General features: G+C 37.4%; 1 protein-coding gene across 2 annotated transcripts in view; it reads right to left on the bottom strand.

Annotated features, from left to right (window-relative positions):
- Nucleotides 1-1,570: 1,570 nt before the first annotated feature.
- LOC149131217 (uncharacterized) overlaps nt 1,571-14,559 on the bottom strand; it is a 227,475-nt gene continuing 214,486 nt past the window's right edge. Inside the window, exon 2 of one of the 2 annotated variants that reach the window (XM_089341452.1) lies at nt 1,571-3,513. In XM_089341452.1, the coding sequence (XP_089197578.1) occupies nt 1,981-2,403 (423 nt within the window). In that variant the 5' untranslated portion in view covers nt 2,404-3,513 and the 3' untranslated portion in view covers nt 1,571-1,980. The remainder of the gene's footprint in view (nt 3,514-14,559) is intronic. The other variant, XR_016238273.1, reaches the window with a different exon arrangement.

Below are 14,559 nucleotides of genomic sequence, written 5' to 3'. Positions count from 1 at the left end.
AATAACATCTCACAAAGTTGGTCAAGTCGAATGATGGCTGGCATGTGGCTCACTTGATCTGCTAGATATAGCAGCCAAATATCTCTCAAATCACATCCTATCACTTTGAGTAAAGGAAGGACACATTTGATAATGTGGTGTGTGGTGATTAATACAGTATGTCTCAATAAGAAATAGAATAGTCATGGCTTGAATGCCTTTAATTACAACACTGGTTGTCAAGCAATAATAGGAGGGATGAACACAGACACAAAGACACACATAAATATGTACACACACACACACACACACATACATATATATATGATGGGCTTCTTTCAGTTTCCATTTATTAAATCCACTCACAAGGCTTTGTTCAGCCTGAGGCTAGATGCCACATAGCAGGACTGATCCCAGAACCATATGGTTGGGAAGCAAGCTTCTTACCACACAACCATGCCTGCACCTATGTATAAATGGTAGTAGAAGAAGGGTGTATATCAGGGTGGTGGGTGGGTTAGTGATAGGGGTTAGTTTAAAAGGTGTTAAAGAAGGGTTGTGGAGGGTGAGGTAAGGGATAGGACAAGAAGCTTAGGGATATTGTGATAATGGTGGTGGTAGTGGGATGGTGATGGCGTGGTAGTGATGAGATGGGAGTGATGGTAGTAGTAGTGGTGTTATTAGCGGTGGCGGTGGTAATAGTAGTGACGGTGGTAGTCATGATGGTGGTAGTGGTGGTGGTGTTAGCAGTAGTGGCGGCAGTAGTAGTGGCTGTGGAAAAATGAGTAGAAGATGAGGGTGTAGTGAGCGTGTATGAAATCCACACTGCAACCAACATCATTACTTTTATCCACTACCACAATCACAAATGCCACTCACAAAACTATAACACCACCACTGCTACCTTCACCATGACCACTGCTATACCATATCACACCACTATACATTCATCCCCTACAACTACCCTACCACCACCACCACCACCACCACCACCACTGCCACCGCTGCTACTGTTGCCTCCCCCCTGTGCTCCACAGCATTTAAAAATAGGTTCACACTGGTTCATGAACTTACACAAAAGTCTTTGATAAAATTGTTGTTGTTTAACCCTAGGCTAGCTCTGATAGGACGATGTTCAAAGAACGTGACTACAATCTTTCTGTTTCTTTTTCTTTATGTATTTTATGATCAAGATTTACATTTTTTAGATGTTCTTTATTTTTTTTGTTGTGATTTGAAGGAAATTCGTTGCTATTTCTTGCAGATCGAATGGCCTACATAGAGGCGTTTCTTCACTGTTTCGAAGTCATTGATAAATAAGCTGTTGGATCTGAAGAAAACTTGTGGTGGTGGTGGTGGTGGTGATCGGTGTGGGCAGTCAGTGCAGTTTGGTGAAGAAGAGATTTTAATATTTAGAGTGGAACTCTTGTTTCTTGGTGGTTTCTTGATAGATTAGAAGATGAAGGAGGAGGAGGAGAAGAAGAGATAAGGGGTGAGAGAGAAAGAAGAGCAATAAGAAAGGAGAAGGGAAAAGAGAAAATAGTAAGAGATAAGAGAGGGTCGGAATAATAACAGGTCTGCGAAATGGAACTTTTTGAAAAAGTTACTTTATATATTTTTGTGGTGCCAATTCAAAATATCAAAAAGGCTCTTTCCCGTCACCTAAGATTTTCTCACAATTTCATGATAAAATATACCATAATTTGGGGGTAAATCCACAAATGGCAGGACAAATTGAAACTAATAAAAAGGAATTTTAGCAAAATAAAATGGCCTAAATGCAATTGAAAGGCTTCATTCATTTTTTAGGTTCAGTACATTAAAATTTCTTCTTTTTCACTTGGAAACTATGACTGGAACTCTTTTGCTTGTGAGTATTTGATGGACATTCACGAAGCAATATTTAGCAACAGTTGGGTGTCATATTGACATTCCATTTTCCCTGATATCTTCTTTTCATTTCCTTTATGTTTTGATAAAACCTTTCTCCTTGCCCCTCACTCACATCCCCCAGATTTTCTGGAAAGTAATCCAAATGGACATGTAGCAAATGAACTTTATGCTCATTTTACATCCTAAGGCCTCGGACATTTCCAGCATTATTCCCACTATGTCTTTGTAGTTTGGATTCTTCTGATTACCCAAGATTGCATCTTTAAAACTAATCCATGTGTCTTTTTCAGAATCATTAAGAAAGTTTTCAAAGTTTTCATCCTTGACGAGTTTCCTTATATTTGGTCCTACAAATACAATCTCTTCAATCTTGGCGTCTGGTAGAGCAGGAAACTTGCTACACAAATACTTGAAACCCTTTTCATCTTGTGGTGAAGCTTTTACAAATTGCTTCAAGGGGCCAAGTTTTATATGTAGAGGAGGCAGAAGTATCCTTTTTGAATCAACCAAATATTCTTGAAGGCCATTCATTGTTCCTAGTGTAATTGTATCCCTAGTTGGCCATTCTCTTCTAGGCCAATGGAGGTTCCTGACTCTACTCTCTCATTTACACAAGAAACAAGAAAGCTTTGTGTAGTCCAAGTAATATGCAAATGTTGTCCAAGTAATATGCAAATGTTGTCCAAGCAATAAGCAAATTATGTTCAAGTTGCTGCAAATCATCCAGTTGTGATCTTTGAATTTTTGTTGTGTAAGAGTGTCACCAAATTTTCATGTTTCCTTCATGATCACTGAGTGTCCAACAGAGATGGAAGCATATTTATTATTATTATGTAGCAGAAAAGCTTTAAGGCTTCTCTTTGAAAAGTCAGTAAAGAGTTTCCATTCATAAGGGCTATAATCTATGACAAACTTTGGTGTTAGTCTTGATTTCTTGAGTGAAATAAGGAACAAATTTTTTTCATGGTTACGATACTAATAGGATGGTGCGCGAGGAGCTAAAAGATTGTTGGATTTAAGTCTGGAAACTAAAAGCTCTGCTGACTCCTTTGCGAGCCCTAAGTCCCTCACTAGATTATTTTATCCAGATTGGTTGAATAGTTGAGGTTCTTCACCTTCACTGCTATTGAAGTAATCGTTGTCATTGCTATTTCTAACTTCTGACTCAAAACCAAAGAATATGTCTTCAAGGCTTCCTAGTGGTGAAGTGACTGGAACTTCTGGTCCATGGGCAACAGGTCGCAACATTTGGATCAACAATGTTTTTCTCATTCCTCAAATTGTGTTCCTGCATCTTACATGAGCAAAAGTAACAGCCATCACTATGATTTTTAGGCTCTCTCCATATCATTGGAACCACAAAACGAAAAGACTTCTTTGTACATTTTGTCAATTACCTTAGTTCTTTGACACAAATTGAGCAGGCTTTATAAGGAACCCACTTCTTATCTTGGTCTCCTAATTTCACACCAAAGTAGGCAGAGTAAGATTTTTTCGAAAAATTCGGTAATGTCCCTCTGACGTTTCTTAGTCATAAACTTGCTGCAAATGTCACAAAACTTATCCGGGCTTGCTGCACATCTAGAAAGCATCCTTGCTTCAAATGTCGTGGATGTCTAAGAAAATGGGAAGAGGACATGACTGAAACAAATAAATGATAAAAGATAAAAAGAAACGAAAGAAAAAGTTTGGAGGAAAATATGTAAATGGAGAAAGAAAGAAAACTAAACAAACTCTGAAAAATGAGACTGGAGAAGAAGGGAAAAAAAAACCCCATACAGTTGAACAAAGTGTACAATGTGTGTGCATGAAAAAATGTGTAAACAGTCAAAGAGACGAGTACATAATTAAAAATATGGAACATTATAAAAAACATATCCATGTGAATTAGTTGCCTTCGCAGAATGAATCGTCACGGAAATGAGATATTGTGGAATGAGTCTTAAAATGAAAGATGTGTGTTGTGGTGTATGAGCGGGCTACACGTAAACAAATAAAAAGTTTGCAGAGTAGAAAAATACTTAACAATACAAAATGGCTGTGTAGTAAGAAGCTTGCTTCTCAACCACATGGTTCCAGGTTCAGTCCCACTGCATAGCACCTTGGGCAAATGTTTTCTACTATAGCCTCAGGTCGATCAAAGCTTTGTGAGTGGATTTGGTAGATGGAAACTGAAAGAAGCCTGTCGTATACACACACACACACACACACACACACACACACACAGATATATATATTTGTGGGTCTGTTTGTACCCCCACCATCGCTTGACAACCGATGTTGGTGTGTTTACGTCCCCGTAACAAGTAAAAGGATAAAACAAAAGTGACAAACTTGGTTGGAAATAAGAGTCCTGGTCCTGAAATGCTAAAATTTTAGAACTGAAATGCTCTCACTTGTATAAGGTATGGGTGTTAAGTAACTTTCCGAAGAAGTAAAAACGTAAAATGCAGTAGTATATTTAGGCCAGTCCCTTGACACATAACTTTGCAATTTCTACAGTGTGCGACTGTTTCTTCAGGCAATCTGAAGAAGAGGTTGCACCCCGTGGAAACTTTAGAGTAACGGTCACTCGATCGGCCTAAATAAACTCTGCATTTCTTATTACTATATAAGGTGGCTCGAAGCCTGCACACTGGCTTATCTGGTGATATGATTATTTTCGAACTATTGTGGAATATGAAAGTGGAACTGAGGAACTGTTTACTGAACCCAAACCATTTTGGCATCGTGTCGTGCCTTCCAGCATACTTTTAAATTACACACGCACAAACGCACTCACACAGACATAAACACACACACACGAGCGCGCCCATACAGGCACACATGCATACATACACGCACATGTATATGTCTATATACACTCTTTTACACACGCACTCATACAGATACATGTACATGTTCGCACACAAGCACATGCACGCACCCCTATTATACCTATCTACGCACATATATACACACATGCACACATACACACGCGCACACGGTCTCACACAGACATACACGTGCACACAAACATACACAGACACTTACGTGCGCAGCACACACACACACACATATGCACACACACGAATTTGTACAGATTAAAATATTGTTTCTCAAGAGATTTATGCTGCAAAACTGCACCGACTTAAGTTCTAACACACACATACTTATACATACATAGTCATACACACGCACTTACACATACACATAAACACATATAGCCACACATATGAGCACACATACATGCGCATACATATAGGCACATAGACATACATGCACACATATAAACATACACACATATGCACACATTTATATACACTCATACTGACACATACATACAAACATACACACACATGCATATTCACAGACATACAAGCAAACACTCAAATACACACATACACATACGTAGACACACACACACACACAAAGATGGAAGAAATTTTGTTTTTTGTTGGATGAAGTTGATTTCATTTATAGGGCGGGAAAGAGAGAGAGAGAGAGAAAGATAGAGAGAGAGAGAAAGATAGAGAGAGAGAGAGAGAGAGACCCCAAAAGAGGAGTTGAGAGAGAGAGAGAGAGAGAGAGAAAGGAGAAGTACATGAGGAGAGAAGTAGAGAAGGGAAAGAGACGAAGAGAGAGAGAGAGAGAGATAGGGAAGGAAAGAAAGATGGAGGGGAAAAAGTTCAGTAGGGAAGGGTTATGTTAGAGAGCGACGTATAAGAGAGGGGGAAGGTGGGGAGGTGTTATGTTATAAGGGTGATGGTGGTGATGAATGTGGAGTGGAGACAGAGAGTTCAGAAAGATAAGGTTACTGTCAGTAACCGCCGTTTCCTGCCTGACATATAAACATTTCAACGTATATCTATACATACCTACATACATACATGCATGCATACATACATACAGACTCACACACACATATATATATATGTGTGTGTGTGTGTGTGACATACAGGAACACATACACAAATACATACATATATACATATATATATGTGTGTATATATATATATATATATGTGTATATATGTGTGTATATATATATATGTGTATATATGACATACATACGTTCATATATCTATATATATACAGGCATACATCATCCAAACATGCATACACTCCACTCATATTCACACACACACACACACACACACACAACACACACATATATAAGCGTGTCTGCACACACACACACACACACACACACACACACACACACACATATATATATATACATACATACATATATATATATATAAATATATATATATATATATATATATATATATATATATATATAATAGAAATATGTTACAAAAAGAAAATAGAAACTACACGTGGGGAACGTAAGAAAAATAAGCGAAAATGCCCATTGGAAATCAAAAGAAGTAAAGGCTTTTTATGATATACAATTAGATGAACTGAGGTAGGAATAAAAGTAATAAAAGTCATCATTGTGAATTGTTAAAGAAATTCAAAAGCATACCGGTTTCGTAATGTTACTAATCATTGCTTTGAATGCACACCGATTACTGAACGGTGTCAGGTCTACTAGTCTTTGAGTAAAAAGATTATGTGTAAGGAAGGTAAGTAGTTCTGGATTTGGTGCAATTAGGGTAGATCTAGATCTGTAATGTGAATGGTGTATGGGATGTATGGGGGTTAGTGGTATTAAATGAAAGCTTAGTAGTGTTCTGTATTATGTTATGTGTTCATATTTAGTTGTGGAAGATATAAACAGAAAATAAAACTCGTAAACCCAGGGTCCCCGTAAAGTGAGGTATTACTATATATATATATATATATATATATATATATATATATATATATATATATATATATATATATATATATATATATATTTACAGCTAGAAACACCACGAACAAACAAATCAACAACCCTCTAAACAGTAGGAATAAATACAACCCTAGGCCAACACCCCTTACTAGGAGGGATGCACACCGAAAAAACAATAGCGCCACACAACAACACACATACATAGACACCCCTCATAACCTATGTGGCTGTAGAGATAGGAACAAATGCAATTTCTCCAATAGGTGCAAGACAGATAATATAGTTTACCAATGTGATGTACAAACAAATAGCCACACTAAATCTTATATTGGGGGAACGAGTAACCAAATACGTTTAAGATATAATGAGTACCTAGCGAGTTTTAAAAACAGAAATAAGGCAAATTCTACATGGCTTAGTAGGTATATCTGGGAACTAAACGACAATAAGATAGAATATAAACTAAAGTGGCACATATTAAAAGTAGCTAATTCCTATAACCCAACTAACAGACGGTGCAATCTCTGTGTAACAGAGTGCCTCGAAATCCTAACAGCTAAGAACGAATTATTAAACAGGAGATATGAATCTAGTCTAATCTGTCTTCACGCTACTAAATACTCATTCTCTAAGTATAATTAAATATATAATACATTACACCTCCTAAGCAAAACTAAATATGCATAAAATAGCTTTACTTCTAAGTAGATATGAATAAGACAAAAGTTAGCCCCCTTTTCACCTAAATTTAGGGTTGCTTCCCTGTACTAACACCGCCGGTGCTATAAAAACACCGCGCATCCAGCAATCACAAACATTACGTGGAGATGCACTTGACTAAAACTGGAACAATGTTCTTAAATAGCACCCACCCTATATCCCCTTACAAGAAGACCAACGCAACAACTAAAACGTAAGGCTCTATTTACCTATCACCACTATCACACCACCACATATATTACACCCAATAATTACTTCTACATTTCGCACACCACAAACCTCGAAGATACCCTTCAACACTCTGAAGAGATCGGCCAAGCTACTGGCTGCATCGAAACGTACGTAAGTGACTAAGACATAATATACAAAATGACTCATTACATAACCTAAACCTCCACACTGACTCATTTCACAAGTTCCACATAATAAAACAACGGCTATCTAGTCCAACGAAAATGCTTTTTCTTGTATTTGTTGCTCCATTCTCCAAGTAAATACATAAACTACGGTTTAAGCAACATATTACCTGCCTCTGGACGCCCTCTTCCCAAGACGGTACCCATACAGGTGATCCCCAGGAGTGCCCTCCGGATTTAAACATCCACTGGTTGCTTGGATGCTTCAGACTACCCCTGAAGGATCGAGGCAAACCTACCACTTACCTATATATATATATATATATATATATATATATATATTATATATATATATATATATATATATATATTATACATACAGGGTGGCCCAAAAGTAAGTTTACAGTTATTCAACTATGTCTCGCATTCATATATTAACAGTTTAGATCTTAATTAAAAAAAATATGGAACCATTATCCTATGCTAATTTAGTTAATTTTGTCAAGCCCCTTGTTCAGTTTGTAAGATAGAAATCTAAATGCATTAAAATGTTTTAAAAGAAATTTAAAATGCCTACGTGATAACTGTAAGCCTACTTTTGGGTCACACTGTATATTAGGGGGAAAAGGACAGCAAAAACCAAAGCAGGACAAATATCTCTTGTCACTTAGAATATTTAATTAGATTAAGGTAAATTTGGGGTTAAATAATTAATTAATTAAATTAATGAATTACTTTATTCTCTCGTCTGTATTTTTCTGTCTGCTGTTTTACTCTTTATTCTCTATCTACTATTTTATGCCTTTACAAACTGAATTCCCTGTCTAGAACTTTCATACATATTCACTTTGTCTCTGATGACGGAGTATCCAGTGTATGGAGATGCTAACCTATCACTCGGGATATCCCAGAAACAGCTGTAAGATATCCAATAATTAGTTAATTAACTCATTAATTAATTAATTACCTCAAATTCTCCTTACTCTAATTAAATACTCTAAATGACTTGAGATACTCGTCCTGTCTTGGTTTTGTTGTCATTATTGCTCTAAATATATACCTGCTAACTCGGAAGCTTACTACGGATCCCTAGCTCCAGTTTCAGCTGTGAACTTGGAACCTAACGGATAACCGATTATAGCACTTACACAGCGTATATTTTCGTGAACTAAACCCTCCATATTTTCTCTCTCTCTCTCTCTCTCTCTCTCTCTCTCTCTCTCTCTCTCTCTCTCTCTCTCCTCTCCCTCGCTCCCCTCTCTCTCTCTCTCTCTCTCTCCTCTCTCTCCTCTCTCTCTCTCTCTCTCTCTATATATATATATATATATATATATATATACATGTGTATATAAATCAAAATAAGCAACAAGAATATCCAGAGCTAATGCAGTACGATCGTTTCAAGCAACTCCATTTAAATTAATAATGCAACCATTACATCAATTTAAATGCAGAGTAATCCTCAGTTGCACAAAGACATAGAATTTAATTAGATTAAACAGACGGACAGATTAGTATAATTTTACCTAAAATCGCCAAGACGGTAAGGTGATAAACAAAGAACATGCTACCCTTCATTTCAGCTTAGAAGCTATATATATATATATATAGTATATATATATAATGGAACAAAAACGTAATAGAGGACATAAAACATTTGGACAGATAGATGATAAAAAGGTGGCCAGGAAAAACAACAATTAGAAGGACAAAGGAAAAAAAGGACGGATCATTCATGACCTTCTTTCTTCAGTCAAGTTACCAAATGTCCTTACAGTCTCGGGCAGTTAGACTTGAGATTGTTCGATCTGGTTATCCCCCTAAAAGTCTAAGAGCATTAGATTTTTGTATATATATATATATATACACACACACACACACACACACACACACACACACACACACACACACACACACACACATATATATATATATATGTATTATTTTATCTAGGGAGAGTCATTCTCTTTTAGTGCCTTATTATTTAACACACTCACAGGTAAAGTTTCCCCTCATCTTTTTTTTCCTAAAATTTTCGTTGCGCAGCCTTTTCAATTGTTGTTGACTGTCCGTTATTCGAGTTACGTTCTTTTTGTTTGTTTGTGCGCATGTGTGTGAGTCGGTGCGCGCTCATACACATGAGCATTTAACACGTTAAACAGTTGTATGTAATAAAAGATTTGTTGTCGCTACCTAGCTAAATAATCCACGTGACTTGAATGATGTCCAAAATATTCTCACCTTGACGCCATTTTAAAATTTCTGTTAAATTGCTTCCCACTCTGACTATATATATATATACAATATGCTATATAATATCTATCTATCTATCTATCTATCTATCTATCTATCTATCTATCTATCTATCTATCTATCTATCTATCTATCTATCTATCTATAACAGGTTGACTCAACTCTCCAGATTACTTAAACTTTCGTAGGCATAGAACTTGTCTGTCTCATGTGTACGGAGTCAGAGCATATGTATGTATGCATGTATGTATGTATGTATGAAACGTCTCACTTCATCAAACGTTTTATCCCAAGTTATATCATGCTGACGATTTCTAAAAAGAATGAAATAGTGCTTTACATGAATAACATTGACTAGAAATTCTAAGAAATTCATATTAATCCCTAAATTTCAATTCCAAAATCTTTATTCTGCCTCATATTGACAAAAAAAACTTATCACCTTTGTAATTGTTGTAACCGCTTGGGGAACTACGTTTCAATCTGTCTCTCTCCCTCTCTCTTTCTCTCTCCGTCTCTCTTTCTCTCTCCCTCTCTCTTTCTCTCTCCCTCTCTCTTTCTCTCTCCCTCTCTCCCTCTCTCTTTCTCTCTCCCTCCCTCTTTCTCTCTCCCTCTCTCTTTCTCTCTCCCTCTCTCTTTCTCTCTCCCTCTCTCTTTCTCTCTCCCTCCCTCTTTCTCTCTCCCTCTCTCTTTCTCTCTCCCTCCCTCTTTCTCTCTCCCTCTCTCTTTCTCTCTCCCTCCCTCTTTCTCTCTCCCTCTCTCTTTCTCTCTCCCTCCCTCTTTCTCTCTCCCTCTCTCTTTCTCTCTCCCTCCCTCTTTCTCTCTCCCTCTCTCTTTCTCTCTCCCTCTCTCTTTCTCTCTCTCCCTCTCTTTCTCTCTCTCTCTGTCACCAGTCAAAATATATAAAATCCGCGATATGGGTAACAAGTTAAATTAATATGTTGCTACAGAGTTACCAAGAAAATAGACGCTGATAATGGATTTTATACATTTATAAAAGGCTTACTCTTTTACACGTTTCAGTCATTTGACAGCGGCCATGCAGGAGCACCGCCTTTAGTCGAAGAAATCGACCCTAGGACTTATTCTTTTGTCTGCCTAATACTTATTCTACCGGTCTCTTTTGCCGAATCGCTAAGTTTCGGGGGCATAAACACACCAACATCGGTTGTCAAGCGACGGTGGAGGGAAAAACACAGACACAAAACACACACATAAATACACACACACACACATACGTCGGGCTTCTTTCAGTTTCCGTCTACCAAATCCACCCACAAGACTTTGGTCGGCCCAAGGTGCCACGCATGAGGACTGAATATGGTGGTTGTTGGATCTGAGAAATGTGCTTGGCCAAAAACTGAAGCTTCCACCTTCACCTGTGTGGTGGTTTGAGACGGTGCAACACGATGGCCTCTACTTTGAATGCTAGGATGCTTTTGTTGCAACTTGACGTATAAAGCAAATAAGTTATTGTTATTTCTATTTCAATAATTCAGCAAGTCAATGTATTTTTGTGTCATAACATATAACTCCCCCACCCGACCTCTTTATTCCAGAATCTAGTTATAATTTTCAATATAGCGTCCCCTGTTGTCTTCATCAACCCTGAACAATATAGGAAGCTATCAGATTCCAATTCTCTTCATAGTCAGATTTACAATTTCTCGATACTAACTGTTATTACAGTTCCCCTTCACTGTTGCTTATGTAGTGCTGGTCAGATACTTGCCTAAGATGACCTAATTTTCAACCAATACCATTTTGGTCAAATTCCTTTCTTTTGTCCGTCATTTTATTTGTGCCTCTGAGGAAGATAAAGGTAGCGGACTGTTCTCCATTTTTTCAGTCGATCGACTATGGGTTGATTGATTAATACGAGTGAACAATGGAACTAGATCACTCCAATATTTATCGGAAATATATGTAAGCCTTTAATAACACATTCACACTTCAACTTCTTGGAGTTATTTGACTACGACCATACTATAGTATCGCTTTCAAAAGTTTAGTTGATCGCATCGAAACTGGTACGTATCTCAGTGTGGTACATGTTTTTATCGATATCTGTTTGCCGAACGTGAAGATGCGGGACAAAACTGGGAAACTACATGGACAATACCGAAACGCACACATAAAAACACACACTGACATCTGTTGTGTTTCCCTCTTCAAAATAACCCTTTACGAGGTACTGATCAACACAGGGTTATAACAGAATACAGTTTCCAAGTTGCGATATAGTTTTCTCTCGAACCCAAAACCGCGTGGTTGCGAAGTGAAATCGTTAATCAAATTCCTATATTCTGAATGGCCAGTCTATTATAGATGGTGACCTTTACTCTTTCGCCATGTAATTGTTTCAGTTCTTAGTTTGATCGAAAACTCGATCTTGGATCACTCCATTTATCGCAGACTTTTAGCGGAAGATATTTCTGCATGTGTGTGAATGGTATTACTATTCGATATCAAAAGAACACAAATTCTGCTGATATTTTTCTAATGCAAAAATATTTACTCTAATCGTTAACAAACAAATGTTATCTTTACTACGATCGACAAGGAAAAGGTGTTTACACAAGTAAGACAATTCGAAGTTTACATGAGATGTTGTATCAGGTATAATAGTAGCTGCTGTCGTGTTTCTTGGAGTTTGCTGGTTAGGATGTGCTGCCGCCGTCATCAACTGTCTCGGCGTTGTGACACTGTTCTGGTCTGTTCTCTGCTGCTGGCTTCCACTGGCTAGTGGCTAAAATGCGTTGGATACATAGCGCTGTCTTTTTGAGAAAAAGCGCGTCAAAGATTAAATTGTTATTAGATCCAATTCCACAAGAAGTCTTGAATAGTCAGGTCTTTTTTTTTATGACGTCGGTAATATTTGAGCGAATAGCGATCGTGTTTAGTTGCCTTAGTAATCCAGGTTCGATTTGCAACTGTTTGCAATTGCTAAATATTCCAGACACAGAGTTAGAATACGAAATTAAAGAATCTGTACATGGTCAATCAGTTACCTAGAAATAACAGCAAAATCTCTCTTACCGTTTAATCACCGCTTATTGTATAAGATGTGTGTTGTGCGTGAAGGTTGTATTTGAGGCTGTACTCTTGGATTCATTATGTTTTGCGCAGGCTATAGGTTGTTCCGAAGCAGAACTAGTGTTTGGGCAGTGTGTAGTGTAGGCTTCTATATTTTTCTTCATGTTTTTAATTATGCCTAATGCTCTCGTTTTCGCGCCTCACACCTTGATACTCAATAACAGTAAAATTTCTCTCACCGAGAGATTTTACTGAATATTGTAACCCTTGCACACCTACACTTATGTCGTATATTATCTAAAAAAAAGATAAAATAAAAGTAACAAGAGTGGTCATTGCTGGAATGTTTCTAGTTCATAAATTTTTTTCTTTTAGCTTTAAGTCCTCCTTCGCTGCTCAGCGCATTGAGCAGCAAGTTTCCTCCACCGAGTTCGGTCGGTTGCGTCTCTTGTACAGCCATTCTACATAATGTCGACTGTCTTCAGGCCATCTTCACATATTCGCTTGCCGACGGGTGAAACCCAAATCATGGCTGTTTTCGAAATCCGTTTATCGGCTGGACCAATGGTTTCTTTTATTCTTTTACTTGTTTCAGCTATTTGACTGCGGCCATGCTGGAGCACCGTCTTGACCCCCCCCCCAGGACTTGTTTCTTAAGCCAAGTACTTATTCTTTTTGCCGAACTGTTAGGTTACGGGGACGTAAACACACCAACACCTGTTGTCAAGCGGTGATAGGAGGACAAACACAGATACAAAGACTCCCCCACACGCATGTGTGTATATATATATATACATACATGCATATATATATATATATATATATATATATATATATATATATATATATATATATATATATATATATATATATATATATATGTGGAGAATGGAGCAACAAATACAAGAAGAAGCAATTCTGTTGGGCTAGTTAGCCGTTGTTTTATTGTGTGGAGGTTATGTAATGAGTCATTGTGGAGGTTGAGGTTATGTAGTGAGTCATTGTGAATGTTATGTAATAGTCATTTACGTACGTTTCAATCTAGCCAATGGTTTGGCAGATCTCATCAGAATGTTGAGGAGTATGTTAAGAGTTCGTTGTGCGAGGGATGTAGGAGAAGTGATTGGTGGGTATATTAATGTATATGGTGGTGTAATAATATCGATAGGTAAAGAAAGCCTTACGTTTTAGTTGAAGTTGTGTTGGTCTTCTTGTAAGGGGATGTAGGATGGGTGCTATTTAAGTTCATTATTCCGGTTTTAATCAAATGCATCTCCACGTGATTTTATGATTGAGGGATCCGTCGTATATTTATAGCACCGGCGGTGTTAGTACAGGGAAGCAACCTTAAATTTAGGTGAAAAGGGGGCTAACTCTGGTCTTATTCGTATCTACTTATAATTAATAATACTTAGAGGGAAAGTTCTTTTATGCTTATTTAGTTTAGCTTAGGAGGTGTATTATATATTTAATTATACTTGGTGAATGAGTATTTATTAATTATAAGTAGATACGAATAAGACCAGAGTTAGCCCCCTT

This window comes from Octopus bimaculoides, chromosome 24, assembly GCF_046866305.1.
Source record: "Octopus bimaculoides isolate indiv1 chromosome 24, ASM4686630v1, whole genome shotgun sequence".
Taxonomy (NCBI): Eukaryota; Metazoa; Mollusca; class Cephalopoda; order Octopoda; family Octopodidae; genus Octopus; species Octopus bimaculoides.
Note: the sequence above shows the minus strand (reverse complement) of the source record. Positions and strands in the feature narration are given on the sequence as shown.